General features: G+C 46.3%; 1 protein-coding gene across 1 annotated transcript in view; it reads right to left on the bottom strand.

Moving 5' to 3' along the window:
- Positions 1-17,130, bottom strand: part of LOC146020892 (uncharacterized) — a 122,716-nt gene that overhangs the window by 94,482 nt on the left and 11,104 nt on the right. Inside the window, exons 3-5 of the mRNA XM_083154476.1 lie at positions 14,208-14,276; positions 11,460-11,590; positions 9,730-9,832 (exon numbers count right to left, since the gene is read on the bottom strand). Coding sequence (XP_083010602.1) covers positions 9,730-9,832; positions 11,460-11,590; positions 14,208-14,276 — 303 coding nt within the window. The remainder of the gene's footprint in view (positions 1-9,729; positions 9,833-11,459; positions 11,591-14,207; positions 14,277-17,130) is intronic.

Below are 17,130 nucleotides of genomic sequence, written 5' to 3'. Positions count from 1 at the left end.
GATTTGCGAGTTCTGTCCCGTCCCGATGTCTTGGGGACTACACGCAGTGGCGTAGCAATAGCTGCGGGGGGTATCGCTACACTGCACCGCTGCCGCCTGTCGGGACCTGACCCCGCAGATCTACTTGTCTGTGGTCAGGGGCGGATCCAGGATAAAAATGACAGGGGAGGCACCATGATAGGGGAAGAGGGGTGGTAATGGTGCCAGTGTGCATGCTCAGAGGGTGGAGAGAGAGGAGGTGAGCAGAGAGAGGGCAGGAATTGAATTAAAAATAGGCCCTGGCATTTAAAGTACACATGCCCACCTTCAAAAGTGAAGAATGCAGTTGTGCGCCCGCCGAAGGCGCATGTACTCTGGAAAAGGGGGTGCAGCCACTCAAAAGGGGGCATGTCCTTGAGTGTAGTGTACCACACCATATACCACTTCTACACATTATGCAACAAAATAGTAGACCCCATTATACTTGCCCCTTACACATGATGCCAAATGGAATCCACTAAAAATGGCTTCTGTTAGGGGCAGCCATTTTGTGAGGCTTAAGTTTTCATTAACGGGGGAGGCGCTGCCGAAATATTCCTAATTACGCATACGCATGATTTATTATATGCATGTGCAGCTCCCCTTTGCAAAAGGCTTCAGCAACTATTCGCATCGGGCGGGCTGGGGGTGGACTAAGGGAAGGCTTTGTTGCTTAGCGAGCCATCCTGAATTAGGGCCACAGTTTCCATGCAGTACTAGATCACAAACCCAAATTATTTTCCTTCATTAGCAAAATAGAGTAGAGATCAGCTGATTAATAAAACCTACGTGAACTGTAGGCCAATGTAATGTGTCATAATAAGATGAGCTCATTGTAAAGTGGAGGGCACTATAATGTTACATAATAACAACTGGGGCACTTTAATGTGGTACAATATGTAAAGGAGGCACTATATTGTGGCATACTATGAACTGGGGCACTATAATGTGGCAGAATATGGAACGGAGACACTATAGTGTGGCATAATTTCAACTGGGGCACTATAATGTGGCAGAATATGAAACGGAGACACTATAGTGTGGCATAATTTGAACTGGGGCACCGTAATGTGCAGAATATGAAGTGGAGACACTATAGTGTGGCATAATATGAACTGGGGCACAATAATGTGGCAGAATATGAAATGGAGGCTCTATAGTGTGGAATAATAAGAACTGTGGCACTGACATTGCATAAATGGAACTGAAGGGCACGCTGATGTGGCACAGAATGAACATGGGGCACTGTAATGTGGCATAAAATGAACTGGGTCACTGAATTGCATACAGTGTGGCATAATGTGTCCTGACTGCACTACAATGTGACATTATGTAAACTAGGGAACTACGAGGGTTCATGCAATAAACTAGGGCACTACTAAGGGCATAATACTAACTAGAAAACTACTATGGTTCAGAAAATGAATTAGGGCACTATTTTGGGCTCTTAAGATGTATTGGGACAGGTCCCCCGTCATTACGTGGCTACGTGGCCCACACATTTCTGGCTACACCCACGGGCTTCATAATGGATTTGTCCTTTTACGTACAAGCGAACGGACTCCTGTTATGTTCATGGATCTGAAACGGTACAGCAGCTTTTTTAGTTTTTTGTTCAAAGACTTTAACCGACATTTTATTTAACAAAAGTATATATCAATACAGTCTAACAAAATAGTAGGATCGTTATTGATAAGAGAGATATATTCAGACCTCTGTCTACAGGTCTGTGATCAGGGCGTTCTCAGAACATAATTGAAGGGTAAGAACCAGGAGAATTCCGATATAACTTCTTTATTGTCTTTTATCTGTCAGAAAAAAAAAAAAGAACGAAGACTTTAATGGATTCAAATCTTCAGGAAACGTCTGCGGGTTTGCAAATAAGGCCAGGCCTGATCAGGTGTTTGTGATGAAAATTGGACTTTCTTCCCCTGAGAAATGTCGTACCCTTTATAGTTTTATTCTTCATAAGTGAATAGTGCGTCTATGTTTCCTATGCAAGGACTCACAGACAGAGTGCGCTTAGATATCGGGCAAAAATATTCTGTTAGAAACCTGGGAATTATAACCAGCCTTCATAATTCAAAACATAGAACCAGCGAGTCTACAATGAAATATTGATAGTTTACCAATTATTTATATTTCCCTAAAAAAGAACATCAACACATGGAAGTGTTGGTGGGGCATTGGCATCGTTTGTCTCTTTCCACGGATTGTTTTTGCCCAGATGAACAAATTTTGCTGTAGATGATTTAGTGATGATGTTATTTGTATAATTACCTAGGTGCAGGTAGGTACTAGGAACCTCCTCTGTCCATCAAGGGTGTAGTTATCATTGGTGGCAGTGCAATAGACTTGGAAGCACTGGGTGGCTTGTGGGCGCTGGGGATCTTCAGGGGCTATTGCTACCACTGGTACCTGCTCGTCGTCATGGGATTCCACCCTTCCTTCCGCCGCCGATGGGGTCTGTCACGTCTTCTCGCCCATTGAAAATATTTCGCCAGTTTTCCCAACTGATTCCAATGTACAGAACTGTGCTGCATTTCGCTACCCGAGGAGCCAAAGACTTAAAACGGCAGTTGGTGCGCTACCTGTATTGCTCCTTCCTGAATAATATGGCCTGGTCTCTATTGTATAGAGACAGCTCAGTACTGTCTCTATACAATATATAGTATATGTCACACTGACAGCAAAGCAAAGGAAGGACACATACAGAATCCAGGTGGCCTAGTCTAATCAGAATCAGAATCAGCTTTATTGGCCAGGTATACTTGCATATACTAGGAATTTGTTTTCGGTTTGCTGTGCAGCAGCCAAACAATAAACAATATAAACAGGTGGGGGAACATGTAAAGTCATATAGAAAGTTATTCCGATTGGACACCGTGTTAGATTATGTGCAAAGGGTTATGGCGCAACTAGACAGTGAGGTGTTCATGTGTCAACAGGTGAACCGCTTGAGGAAATAAACTTTTTAGGTTTCCGGTGGACCTGGTGGGAATAGCTCTGTAGTGTCTGCATGATGGCAGCAGTTTAAACAAGCCATGGCCAGGATGTAGTTGGTCCTTGACTATCTTCTTTGCCCGCTTTTTTTGCTCTGGACAGGTACAGGTCCTGGACAGAGGGAAGGGCCGTCCCGATTATCTTCCCCACAGTTCTGACTACCTTTTGGAATCTGCATTTGTCTCTCTCGCTGGCGGAGCCGTGCCAGACCAGTATCGAGGAGCACAGCACAGACTCCACAATTGCGGAGTAGAAGAGGAGCAGAAGCTTCTGTGGGATGTTGAACTTCCTCAGTTGCCTAAGGAAAAATAGCCTCCTGCGTTTTTCCAACAATAGTATCAGTGTTGGGCCCCCATTTAAGGTCCCGGGAGATTGTGATTCCTAGGAACTTGAAGGAGACCACTAGCGACACCACAATGTCAGCAATTGTTAGCGGAGGAACACCAACAGCCTTCGTCCTAAAGTCCACTACCATCTCAACAGTTTTGAGTGGGTTGAGCTCTAGATGGTTGCTGCTGCACCACCGGTAGTGTCATCGGCGAATTTGATTAGCTTTACTGATTGCACCTCTGAGGTGCAGTCGTTGGTGTACAGGGAGAAGAGCAGGGGTCAGAGTACACAGCCCTGGGGGGCTCCTGTGCTGATGGACCGTGAATTCCCCCGCTTTCACAACTTGTTTTCCATCAGTCAGAAAGTCCACAATCCAAGAACACGTAGCTTCAGGGACTCCTAGGCAGAGTAGTTTGGAGTGGAGGATGTTGGGGATGATTGTGTTGAAAGCCGAACTGAAGTCGACAAACAGGACCCTTGCATAGGTACCAGGCATATCCAGGTGCTGCAGAATGTAGTGTAGGCCCAGGTTGACTGCATCATCAACACATCAATAGGATTGGTAGGCAAACTGGAGGGGGTCTAGCTGGTGGCCAATCACAGCTTTCAGGTGGTTCAGTACCAGGCGCTCAAATGTTTTCATGATCACAGACGTCAGAGCTATCGGCCGGTAGTCATTCAGATTTGCAATAGTTGATTTCTTGGGGACTGGAACAATAGTGGAGCTTTTGAGGCAGGAGAGAACCTTGCATAGCTCCAGTGATTTGTTGACGAACCTGGTGAATATGGGGACAAGTTTACCCGCGCATACTCTCAGGGCAGATGGTGACACCCAGTCAGGACCTGGTGCTTTCCTTAGTTTGGCCCTCTTGAACATCTCCTCCACCTCTACTTGGATGACCTGGAGTCAGGGGCGTAACTAGACCTTTGTGGACCCCATAGCAAAAAGTTTAAAGGGCCCCCAGTGTTCCACCTGAATGAGGGGGATGGGGGGTTGGGGTCAGCATAGCAGAGGGGGAGGGGGATGACAGAGTAGAAGGAAGGAGTAGCCAAGCTGGATAATAATTTATATATAGAGGGGCAATGATTAGTCTGAAAAGGGGGGACACTGTTTATGGGGCACTGTGACTATACTGGTTGTGGGTTAGGTGGGGGCAGTTGGTGATTCAGGAGGGAAGAGGGGGCAAGTAGCAGAGTCACTGGGATGGTGGGGGCCACGGAAAAGGGGGTTGGTTAGATCAGGGGACAGGAGATGGAAGCACTTACCTGGCCCACACTCATTACAGCTCCCAACACAGTGGTGTGTCTGCAGTAACTGCTCACCCGCTGCTCCCATGGTGGTGTGTTGTGACTCCGTGGGACTTGGTGTGGCTATGCTGGCGTCGTGCTTGGTGCTCATGCAGCCTGTATTGAGTGGCTGCACTGTAATCTCTGTAGGCGGGACAGGCGAGTCTTCTCTCTAGTAGTTATGTGCTGAGGTCCAGCTCCTGATCAGCGCTGCCGCTATCAGTTCTGCAGCTCACCTCCGCCAGCGGCACCAGATCTCCCGCTCACATGTGCTGACAGCCGGAAAGGGGAGGACCATAGCTGCTGACAGAGGGCACCCGGCACAGCCTAATGACAGGACCACGTCGCGGTGGCGCTTTTGAAAAGGGGAGCACAGGACTGTGGCTCAGCGCTGCCCACAGCATTACATTACAAAAAATAAAGAAAAACTTCAAGAGGGTGCTCGGGATTGCCTTGGGGCCCCCCAAGCCACCGGGCCCCATAGCAATTGCATCCCCTGCACCCTCTATAGTTACGCCACTGCTTGGAGTGACTGGAGTTGGTTGTCAACATTTGGGGCAGCACAGAGGGTATGGTTTGGTTCACAGTGGACTACTTTTTTAAACCTGCAATAAAAGTTGTTCAGCTCATCAGCTAGGTCTTGGTACATGGCTGTGGGTTTGGGGGTTTTCTTGTAGCTGGTTATAGATTACATTCCTTTCCACACAGATACAAGGTCATTACACATGTAGCTCCCCTTGTAATGCTGCTAAACAGACATGTATTGGCGCTCAGGGACTTGCCAGTCATACTGCCCTTGTGCATGTAATAAAGCTTATACATCTGGCATGTAGGATCTAATGCTTGTGGCGTGCGAAGGAGTAGTTGGCTTTAGGCTGCCCAGCTGGTGCTGTACCACAATGTACATAAAGTAATGGTTCAGTAGGTTACATTGGCACAGCCCTCTGGCAATCACACAGGGGGTGTACACGCCCACATGCCACTGGCCCCACCCACCACTGACCATGCCCATATGTTATTGGCCACACCCACTCAGCACTGGTTCCACCTTTTCTTCTGCATCAATCCTTTTCAGCCCCAGACCTTTATTTCAGCCCTGGCCAAAGCTGAACCAGAACCAAATCCTCTAGCCGTAATCATTACTGGATAGTTCATAAAGGGGTTTATGCACCGGCTCTGCTATTAGGCAGCTGCCTATCACAAAATGAAGGGCGTTTGAGAGGAATCCATCCTTGTTGTACTCACTGCAGGTGGCGGCGGTGGAACATCTAAGATGCCACCTCCATACTTTCACTTGAAGGGCTGGAAATTGGCTGTTGGTGACAGTGTGGGGAGGGACAGTAGGTTTATGTTTTGCCTTGGGTGCCGAGAAGCCCTATACCAGCCCTGGGTCTATGTACTAAGGCATGGAGAAAGATAAAGTGGATGGAGATAAGGGGGCCATTTCTGGATCACACTTAGTGATCCAAATTTTGCCCCTGCCCCGAAGGTCGTGGTTTGTGCATGCACATGTGCAATATTGCGCATGTGTAAACCGCGACTGTGAACGGCCACGGCAAATTACTCACTCGCCGGGCCATTTGCAGTGGGGAGGAAGGGCTGCACCAGGCCATTAGAATGACCAGCAGTTAATGGGCATCCGCTGGGCAATCTTATGACATCAAATGATGTCAGCCGTCCGCAGCGGGGTAGAAGGGCCGGGGGCTGCACCGGGCCATGGGAACGACCAGTAGTTTATGGGCATCCGCTGTGCCTTCTCATGGGTATGCGCAGGGCCGGATTATAATGGGGGCACAAGGGGTCAGGTTTTTTTTGTTTTTTTTTTAGCTAAAGGTTTTATGCATGGGAGTGGGGTAGTGCTGCAGCTTCACCTATCTGTCAATGTGACAATGATTAATGGTGCTGAGTATTGGGAGCCAAGTGTGCAGTGCATTACTGGGAGTTGACTAAGTCCCATGACACTTTGCACCAGAGGGCAGAGGCTGAGACGTTTGTGCTGAGCTCTGATTGGTGGAGCTCATTATATACTTCTCAGGCCCATGGATAACAGCAGCAGCCTAGTCATGGGAGGGTTTTTAATCAGAAGCAGCACTGGGACTGTGAGGTCTCCTACAGAGTAAGGTGCAGAGGGACAAACACAGGCTTTTCATGTGGTATGTATGTATGTATGTATGTATGTATGTATGCATGCATGCATGCATGCATGTATGTATGCATGCATGCATGCATGTATGTATGTATGTATGTATGTATGTGTATATATATATATATATATATATATATATATATATCCCCTGAAGTTACCCATTGACCAAGTTTATACTGCCTTTTTTAACAGTGTAATATTCCCCCATGCAGTTTGCGGCCAGTAATGACAAGTGCAAGGGGGCCCCCCTGTTTAAAATGCCCCGGGCCCCCCGAAGGCTTAATCTGGCACTGAGTATGCGGGTCGGCCAATGCCTGGCAGGGGCGGGAAGCTGATGTCACATGACGTCAGCGGTCCCCCCCGTCTTCATCCCAGGCGCCTGCAAATAAAAGTCAGTTGAGATTGATTTCTCCTGCAGTGGCGCCATGCGAGGGGATGCATCTTCTGTACACAGCCCATCGCATAGTTGCGAGGCGAAACGGGGGCAGATTTTTGTCGGCGTGCAGGTTCTCTGGCGCTCGTAAACTGCAATCTTCACCAGAATTAGGCCCAAAGTACCATCCAATCAGTGTGCCGGTCAGATTTATTAAGCCTTCTTAATAAATCTGCATGATTTCTTGTTTTTCCGTGAGAGTTTCGGCACGAAATGTATAACATGCATTCCTGCGCTCATCACACACACAAGCCGGAACCGTACAAAGTCCCCATACATTTTTCAGATATTCCACAGAGACAAAATCAATTTTTCAAAAGGGAAGGTGATCTCTGCGAGTCCTCCAAGCAGAAAACTTCAGCTTTAAAGAGTGTGGACAAGCAGAAGCCTATTACTTTTCAAAGCAGCAGCGAGCAAAATCTACATGGGAAACTTCAAGGCTTCCTGCTCTGGGGGTGCCCTTGATGTCTCACAAATGAATATTTTATTTCTCCAAAGAAAGCTGTGAGCGAGCTGCAGGCCCGCTGTGATCGGAGTGCCGCCTTCTGCCGGGGAAAGACAACAAATACTGAAACTCCGTAATTGTTCTGTGCTTTGTTTGACACGTTAGAAAGAGACCACGGATTAATGTTAAACTCTGCGACAGGCGTTTCTGACAGTATCAGGAATACAAACAGACATCCGGGGAGGGAAATGAGACCGGGAAATCAATGAGCTTAACCATTCAGTCTCCTGCTTCCAGCGCCGCTGCTAATACTGACGTTCCTTATCAGATGGGGAACAAGCGCTCGTTGGTTCCGCTGTTAGATTACATTGGGGAGAATAAGCATTTTATTTTCATTATCAAAGTTCTTTTTGAATTTACTGGGGATATTTACTGTATATTGCAACTATTTGGGAAATGTTTTAAACCCCATGCACACTGCCCGATCACCGCCAGTACCGATATCGGCGGCAGCAAGGACTCATCGCGGGGGCTGCATTGGCAAGTGGTTTGCCGATACCATCGGTATTATGGAGCGACGGCAGGATGGGCGAAGCTCCAGATGCTGAAAACTTAAAAGGGTGACATTGCAGTTGGATAAAACCATGCTGCACTGCAGGTGGGGCAGATGTAACTTGTGCAGAGAGATTTAGATTTGGGGGGAGTTATTTTGTTTCTGTGCATGGTAAATACTGGCTGCTTTATTTTTACACTGCAATTTAGATTTCAGTTTAACACACCCTACCCAAACCTAACTCTCTCTGCACATGTTACATCTGCCCCACCTGCAGTGCAGAATGGTTTTGTCCATCTGCAAAAATTGCAGCCTATGCTAACAGGTCTGAATAAGGCTCATTGTGCCTGATTCAGACCTGTTAGCATCACCTGCCACATCACACCGACACACCACCAATTGCAGGTGTGTGCTCAGCCTGGGAAGAGCTCTATGCTGGCCTGGCCAGGCTACAATGGAGCTGTGTTGCTAATCAGCAATAAACGCCGATGCTTATTGGGGGTCACAAATATGTTCACCCATCCTTGTCACATGGCTTAATCAGATAGTCGACAGTCGATGAATCCATTTCGGCATAACATCCCTTTTTCACAGACTGACCAGGATCCTTGGATACACCTTTTTCCTTCGATCAAGCCTGAACTGGAACCCCGACCTTTACCTTAATTGTGCGAATTCCTCAAGTTTTGATATATATATATATATCTCTATATCTATATATATATATATAGATATATATATATATATAGTGACAAGAATCACGCACATCGGGACTCAAATGATGACTTTGTTCTTTTCAGATGCAGGTCACAACATAGCACATTTATTCCAAAGGCAAGCGTGGTCACAGGCAGTTGTATACTGGTAATCACAGCATAACAGACTCTTGCAAGGGTTCCAATGGTCCCTACCATAGCCCACACCCCGACCTAACACATGGGTGGCTAATCCACCATCAAGAGCAAGGTGACTCTGCCCTGGAAACCCTTATATCAGGAAATCCCAGGTGTTGCTGATTACCCAACCTGGCTTCTGCTATGGGTGTGGTATAACACACCGACAGTCAGGATTCCGACAGTCATTAGCCCGACGTCGGAATCCTGACTGCACAGCGGGGGGAGTGCAACGAAGCCCCTTGCAGGCTCACTGCGGGCACAGTGGCTCACTACGCTCACCACCTATTTTATTCTCCCTCTATGGGGGTTGTGGACCCCCACGAGGGAGCAGTTGGGATTCCGACATTGGGGTAATGACTGTCGGAATCCCGACTGTCGGTGAATCGTACGGAACCCTCTGCTACTGCTCCAAAACCTGGTCTGGATCCTCCACAGTACTTTCATATGGAGAGATGCTGTCTCTGCCAACATATTTATATATACATATATATATATATATATATATATATATATATACATATATATACACACACATATATATATATATATATATATATATATATATATACATATACATATAGGACGTAATCACGTAGCTTAACATTAATCGCATCCTACCTTGATTGCTTTTAGCAGGACATCGGTCTCCGCCTTCACTCCCTTCTGGTCGAGATGTTCATATGCAGAAAAGGCCACTCTGGCTTCTCGGATGCCGGTCGCACTGTTGGAGAGAGCTGTACAGTAATTGCGCACTACACTTATAATGTCCCTGGCAATCACTTATCACAAAGTCTCTGCATCACTACTAAATAACAACCTAAGCGACGGACACACTGCTATGGAAGACGTCTATGCCCTCGTACACAGCCCGATCGCGCCTGCTTGTTCTTTCTTTTGCATCGTTCACAAAGAACCACCAAAACATCCTTTCAAATGGAAGTGACGTGATACTGAAATGCTGCCAGACCTTTACCCAATTGTTCTCCTGCTATTCTCTACTGGCCAAATTAAAGCCCATTTAGAGCACAGTAGATGCATCTACATTTTTCATGACATTTACAAAAGCTGGGTAGATCAGGTCCCAGCGTGGTACTGCGATGTGGATCCCTGAGTGTCCCGAGGACATGCGTGCAGACGTGTTATTGAATGTTTCCGACAGGAACAGGAGATTGAGCAATGTCACATTTCCGTGAACTTGGAAATTTGTGATTTTCTTTGTATTCAAAAGCAGTTTTGTCAGAGCCGTAAATATGGTACAAAGGAAAACACATATGGTAGAGGCTAGCTGATGTAATTTGTTTTCTTAGAACACATTAATGGTCTGAATTACACCAGCAGTAAAGCAAGGTTTCATTTTATGTTTGGGACTTAAAACTTGCAGCTGCTGCTCTTGAAAATGTGTATTAGAGGCGTAGATACCTTCAACAAGAATCTGCAGGTTGGGGCGGAGCAGGCTGGGCCATGCTGGAACAATGTTTGTGACATCATGGACCCCCCCTCACACACAGACAGTGGTAGGCCTTGGAGGCAGGGTGCAGGGGGAGCCATGTGCCCTGGAAGCAGCCTGGGCCCCATAGCAGCTGCACCCATGGCAGTTATGCTGTTGGCTGCAATCATGTCCATAACTCCCAACTGATAACACCGGGACAGTCCCGCTATTTGGAAACTGCCCTGCTGTCTCTCCCGTGGCTGGCAATATCACCTGGTTGGAGGGCAGTTGGGGGGAGTCGGAGATCACCGCTGTTACCTTAACATGTCGAGGGTATAATAACATTTGCAGTATGAAGGGATATAGGGAACTAGAGAAGGTCTCCAGAGCGTTTCTGGTCAACAGATCGCTAGTGTCTAGATCCACCATGTTATGGTTGACCATGCTTAGTCGAACATATCTAGTTAGATGCTTAAAGTTAGACACCAGCGTTAGGTCGATGTGAATGTGATCGATAGACACAAGGTCAACATGAGTTTTTCACGTGTTTTTTTTTAGACCGCCGTGGTTCATATTTACCATCCAAGTGGGCATAGAGCTAGATTATAAAAGTGTGCCCAGCATAGCAAGCACAGCGAACCATGCAAGGGGACTCTGTACACTTATTTGGTGTCCATGATGACCTATGTCAACATAGCCACCAAAAAAAGTGAAAAACTTGTGTTGGCCTAGTAACTCTCGATCACGTACCCTTCGATCTAACACTTCCATCTAACTTTTATTACTGGCGATCTAGACGCTGTTGACTATTTTTAGGTGTCTACCTAGACGCGTTCGGCTAAGCGTGGACGACCATAACATGTCCGAACTAGACACCGTCGATCTGCTATATCCTTCATAAACCTCCAGTACAACATACCTAAGAGCGTAACTGTCCAGTAGGTCCAGACACTTCCTGATCAGCTTGACGTTGTATAAGCCACTTTTCATATTGTAGGTGAAATGCAAAGCAGATGTGAAGTAACCCAGGTCCAACAGCCTGCGGAGTTCCTGGTGGGTGATACAAGAAATATCAATATAGGAACCCCCAAATGGCACAACCTCTATGAAAACCTAGTCTTTCATTAGTTCTGTCTGTTATTTCCTGATCGAGACTCAATTCAAGGTCATCTCATGGGGTAGGTGTCCACTAACTCTAGCTAGGATGTTCTCAAGGGTGTTGTTGATGGTGGAATGAAGATATAGGCTCCTCACTGAACATCTGGTGGGGCTGCCAACTACTCCATCCTTTTTGGGATCAGGTAATTTATATGTCCATTTTGATAGTTGGTATCTGTTCCTTCATTCTGGCTCCTCAACTTATATTTGGTGGCTTATAAATAATCTTTATTGAAGTACCTCAAAAGTACCACGAAAGCTGTGATCCCAGATCTAATTCCACTCCCACTATGTAGGAAGGGTTCACCCATATTGATTTGTGCAGTTGGAGCCACGCTAATCCTTGCTGAGGCACACCGATCGCTGTGAATAGGGCTCAAGAGTGTCTTACACTCACGTGTGCCCCATTCTCGGTGAACGGTGCCCTGAGGCAGAACACTGTGGCACAGGGGAAGCAAGGATTAGCATGGCTCCATCTGTATATGTCCATGGAGGATCTCTGGGTGACATCGGAAAGGACTCAGGAGTTCACAGCTACGTGGTCTCCATGGTTGGAATTTATGTCTTCACAATCGTATCTACTGAACACTGTCTGAGCTTGGGTCCCTGGTTTTGGTTCCTCCACTAATTTTAGTCACCCATGTGGACAATACGCCCTTCTAAACTCCATTTTTATTCTGGGGTTCCACACTCTTTCCCTCTTTAGGCTCACCTTTCCTTCTGCCCCTTCCCCCTACCATATGTGTTGTCTTTGTTTCTGTTTGTTCTTTTATGTGATTTTTGCTGGGCAAGGTTTTAAGGATATCATTGATATGTTTTATACAAATTTACCTTATCCATTTATGTTGTATATAATATTTACTTATTTGCGTGTTGTATGTAATGCTATATGACTATTTTGAATTTTATTCCCAAAATGAATAAACATATATTACAAAAAAACAAAAAACAAACGCTAATCTTTCATAATTATGGTCACATGCAGACACAAAACCTTCATCTTACCATGTTATAAGCCTACTTCCATTTCACAGGGACCAATTATTTCTCATCCACTGCATTGCTGAGATAGTCCTACTTCTAATCCTACCCAGGGCCGGCACCACCACTAGGCAGCTTTAGGCATTTGCCTAGGGCGCCGGCCACTGGAGGGCGGTAATGAGCTGCCTCTCCCTCCAACACCCCCCCACACATAGTGGCGGCGGGCGCACTGACCTCCTGGAGCCCAGCCGGAGCTGCGGCCATCACCAGATCTCCAATCAACCCCCTTTGGAGCACGACGCTGCGGACCCACCCCGGAGCGTACTGCCACATCACACCCCCCCCCCCCCCTGCTCCTACCTCATCTATGCTAGAGAGGAGAAGTCATCAAGGGCATAACTACCATAGGTGCATGGAGTACAGCTGCTATGGGGTCCAGAGCTGAGAGGGGGCCCATATTTACTGTTTAAGTAATATGTTTTACATGCATTTATCATCATCAGTTGTTAAATAGGGGGCCCTTATGAACTTTTGCTACGGGGCCTACAAAAATCAAGTTATGCCCCTGGAATTCCTGGTCATGGTTACCATTCCAGGTCCTCCAGAATATATTAATATAGTACAGAATGGTAAAGTGTTAGTGGGAGATTGTAGAACTGGAACCCAGAACCTCTACAAAATAGTCCATTGTGCTACAAAACTAACAGATCCACGGCTTAATACCCCTGGACCAAAAGGGTTGAGAAATTTATAATAAAAATATAAAATTACGCAATTTTGCTTGCTCACATATTTTATGACTGGAGGCCCTCAGCTATGGATTAGCCTATCAATAAATAATTATTTATATAATTTATATATATTATTTTTCGCAGGCTCGCAGATAAAAGTCAGTCTGCGCTGACTTTTATCTGGGCCAGAGAAGGTCGAGCAGGGGCTGAGCACTGATGTTCTGTGATGCACGCCTGCGTTCAAATGGGAAAGCCCAGTATTTTTCTGGGCGCACCCACTGTTTTTGTGGGCACGCTCAAGAAATGCTGGGCATCCTAATGCTCCAGCCCCCTGTCCGTCCCCTGTTCGCAACGCTCTGTATGAACGCCCTGGCGACTCAGTCGCTGAAGATGTTCGTACTGTGGCCCTGGACATATATATATATATATATATATATATTCGTCTATACGCATGTGCAGATCCGGAACGTCGGTCACTGAAGCGAATATCTCGGGGACCGAGTCTACGTTAATCAGGCCCTAAGATGGTTGTGCTGGTAATATAGTATCTGGCATGCCCGTCTATTGGATTTGTATATACAATATGGTCAAGCCTCAGTCACACTCATCGCGGACTAGAACGTCTTGAGATTCTGAAAATCAATGGTAACCCAAAGCATACCTTGTGCCAGACATTGACGATACTGTTTATATTTTATTTCATATTTTTTGCCTTTGTAGCCTGTTTAGCTAGCTGAACAATATAACTGTTATAACTATGCTTTTAAACTGAATTGATGGTAAAATGGTTACGGTACCTGGGAGCTGATCTGTCCTTTATCCAGAGAGCCAGGCGGAACAGAATTCTCCATGACATCACTAGGAAACTAGAATATAAAGGCAAATATAGAATATAAAGGCAAAAGTCAGGTGTATTTTCTACCTTTTATGACATGTTTCTTACCTTCCAACGGTCCCGTTTTTAGCGGGCCCATCATGTTTTTTTTGGAACGTTCCCATGTCCTGCCCAGGGCTGTCAGTGTCCCGCAGCAGGAGGAAGTTGGGAGTCTCCCGTCATCCGTGAATATTGAATACAGTCTATTTGTGCAGCCAGAAGGGCTGGGGGCATGGCCAGAAGCTAACAGAGCCGGTAGCAATGCCCTAACAGTGGCGAAAAAGGGGCGTGGCCTCACAGGAGGATCACGAGTATAGGACACGTCCCTTGCTGCTAGGTAACGCCCCCAAATTGTTGGTGTCCCTCATACAATTCGGCCAAAGTTGGGAGGTATGATGTTTATTTAAATGTATTTTCGTATCTTTAAAACAAGGAGGGCTGTATGTTGTTAGGTAGGGAGACCTTCCTAATACAAAAATGTTGTCATCATACGTCAACTCTTCTACATGAATTCTATACAACTAGTAAAAAAAAAAAAAACATCGAAATGACAGCTTGTGCAATGTATTTTCACTTTGAGCTGTGACAGTTTTTACTGTCAGCTTCCTCTCTTCATATCCAGAAAGTTTGAAACAGGTCAGTGTCCCTTCAAAAATTGCTTTCACTTTCTGTTATGACATCTTTTAGCACAAAAAGCAAACTTGGGGATTTCCTACTACCGAAGCTATCGTCTATATAGAATACTTATTGTGCGTATACTTGCTATTGTTTTTCGACTTATCCTACTGGATAATCATGAATCCGGGTGAGCTGCGATGTTATAACAAGTGCAAATCGGTCTGAATCCTTCAAAATGACAATGTAATTTAGGATAACAGCAGGGCCGGCGCTACCCACTCAGCAGCTCCTGCAAAGCAGGCAGGCGCCATGCTGAAAAGGCGCTGTCTCCCTCCCTGCTCTGCTAAACCTGCCTCAGCCCTCACTGTCACTGCCTCCTGCACCCCGCCCGCAGCGCCTGTCTGACAGCGGGCAGGCGGCAGTATAAAGAGCTGCTCCCTGCACCGCGAGTGCACACAGCCTGCACGCCACCCGCAGTGCCTGTCTGACAGCGGGCGGCAGTATAAAGAGGCTGAGCAGCTCCCTGCACCACGCACACACTGTCCTCCGACCTGCCCCCTCTTCCTCACGGACACTTGCGTTGAGGCATGTAGCTCTGTCTGTGAATGTCTGGATCCGCCCCCTACCCATTGCTCCCTACGCCTGTCAGCTGTCAATCAAATGACGAACAGGCAGCAGAGCCACCCTTCCTTCCCTCTTCTCAGTGTGCTGTGCCAGTGCCACTGCCAGTCCTCAACACTCCGCCCCCTCTATCTCCTCCCCTCTTCTTCCATCTCCTCCTTCTCTCCCTTACTTTCCCCCTCAGTCACAAGAGGGGTGTAATGGCGTCCTTAGCGTCCTGCCTACGCAGATAGTAGAGGAGGGACTGCACAAGAGTTAAACACAAAAGAACAGTGAGTCTTTTATTATACATGTTTATAAAAATTTTTTTAATAATTGTAGATTTTTTTATATTAATTTAGAAACTTTCTAAATAATGGGCTGGGTTATGTACCTAAAGGTGGCCATCCACGCTGCCCTGCGGGCATCACACAGTACAAAAAGTATGTGCTGCACACCTTTTGTACTGCTTTCGGATCGCATCGCACACACATTGCATGCATGCCGTGCGATGCGATCTAGCCCATAACGTATGCGATTCTCGTAGCGTGTATGGGCACCTTTAGTGCCTGCAACATTTTGCGGACACAGCACTGAGATGGTGTATGCATACATGTACATGCACCCGAGATCCTCCATTAGATCGCATGTTGCATACACTCCCACAATCGGGCTGCAGCTTGTTGCAATGGCAATGTGAAAGGGCGCAAAATGTATGGTTTGCAGGAGGGCGCCGGACACCCAAGCACCGGCCCTGGATAACAGTATAGAAGTATATTAGAGGGTATCGTTTTGGGAAATGTATCAAATGGCAGCAATATGCTTTTTTTTAAAACACTGAAACAATATAAAAACATGACATGTAAAAAAGTCATAACATTTGGGGTACACGAAAATGGGAAAAATATATATTTAGGTCAATTAAAGTTTATTACAAAAACATTTCATAAACAAAAGATAACTCTCACCCGCAAGCCTAAAAACCCTCAGAAAGCACCCCACAGTCCTTGTTTCCCGCATTTCCATTGCTTTGCACTTTTCCCGCCAAAACTGACCTCTTTATTGGCTATTTAAAAAATAATTAAAAACCTCAAAGTGATTAATTACTCATTAAGGGGTGGCCAAGGGGTTCTTAAAAGTCACAAAATATTTATCCCAAAAATAGGGATTTTCCCAACTTTTCATCTGAGCAGGTGATGAGAAGTTTGCAATAAACCCTGTAGAGAATTATCGCATGTAAATAATAGCATAGCTGCCATCAAGCGCTTGGCGGACAAAGCTGGTTTTTGTCGCAAGCTCAGTCCCTGCATGGACTAATGATACATCTGCATCCTCAGGTGCGGAACGTGAAAAATAAGCCCCTCAGTTAACAGCAGCCGCGGCTCCTATCTGATTGTAGGAGGGGCTGCCACTGGCTGCAATGCGGGACCCCCCCCCCCCCACTACCACTGTTCCCCGTTCACCTGTACTATGCAGGTGACAGGCACCGGGACTGGCGCATGTGCACTTTTGGCCTCTTTACTGCGCATGTGCATGTTGTTCTATTGGCTGCTTTGGCTGACTTCCAAAGATGTCTATCACGTACTGTATGTTAGAAATTCACAGGAAAAAATAATATAATAATTAAA

Source organism: Crinia signifera, chromosome 7, assembly GCF_055691185.1.
Source record: "Crinia signifera chromosome 7, ASM5569118v1, whole genome shotgun sequence".
Lineage (NCBI taxonomy): Eukaryota > Metazoa > Chordata > Amphibia > Anura > Myobatrachidae > Crinia > Crinia signifera.
Note: the sequence above shows the minus strand (reverse complement) of the source record. Positions and strands in the feature narration are given on the sequence as shown.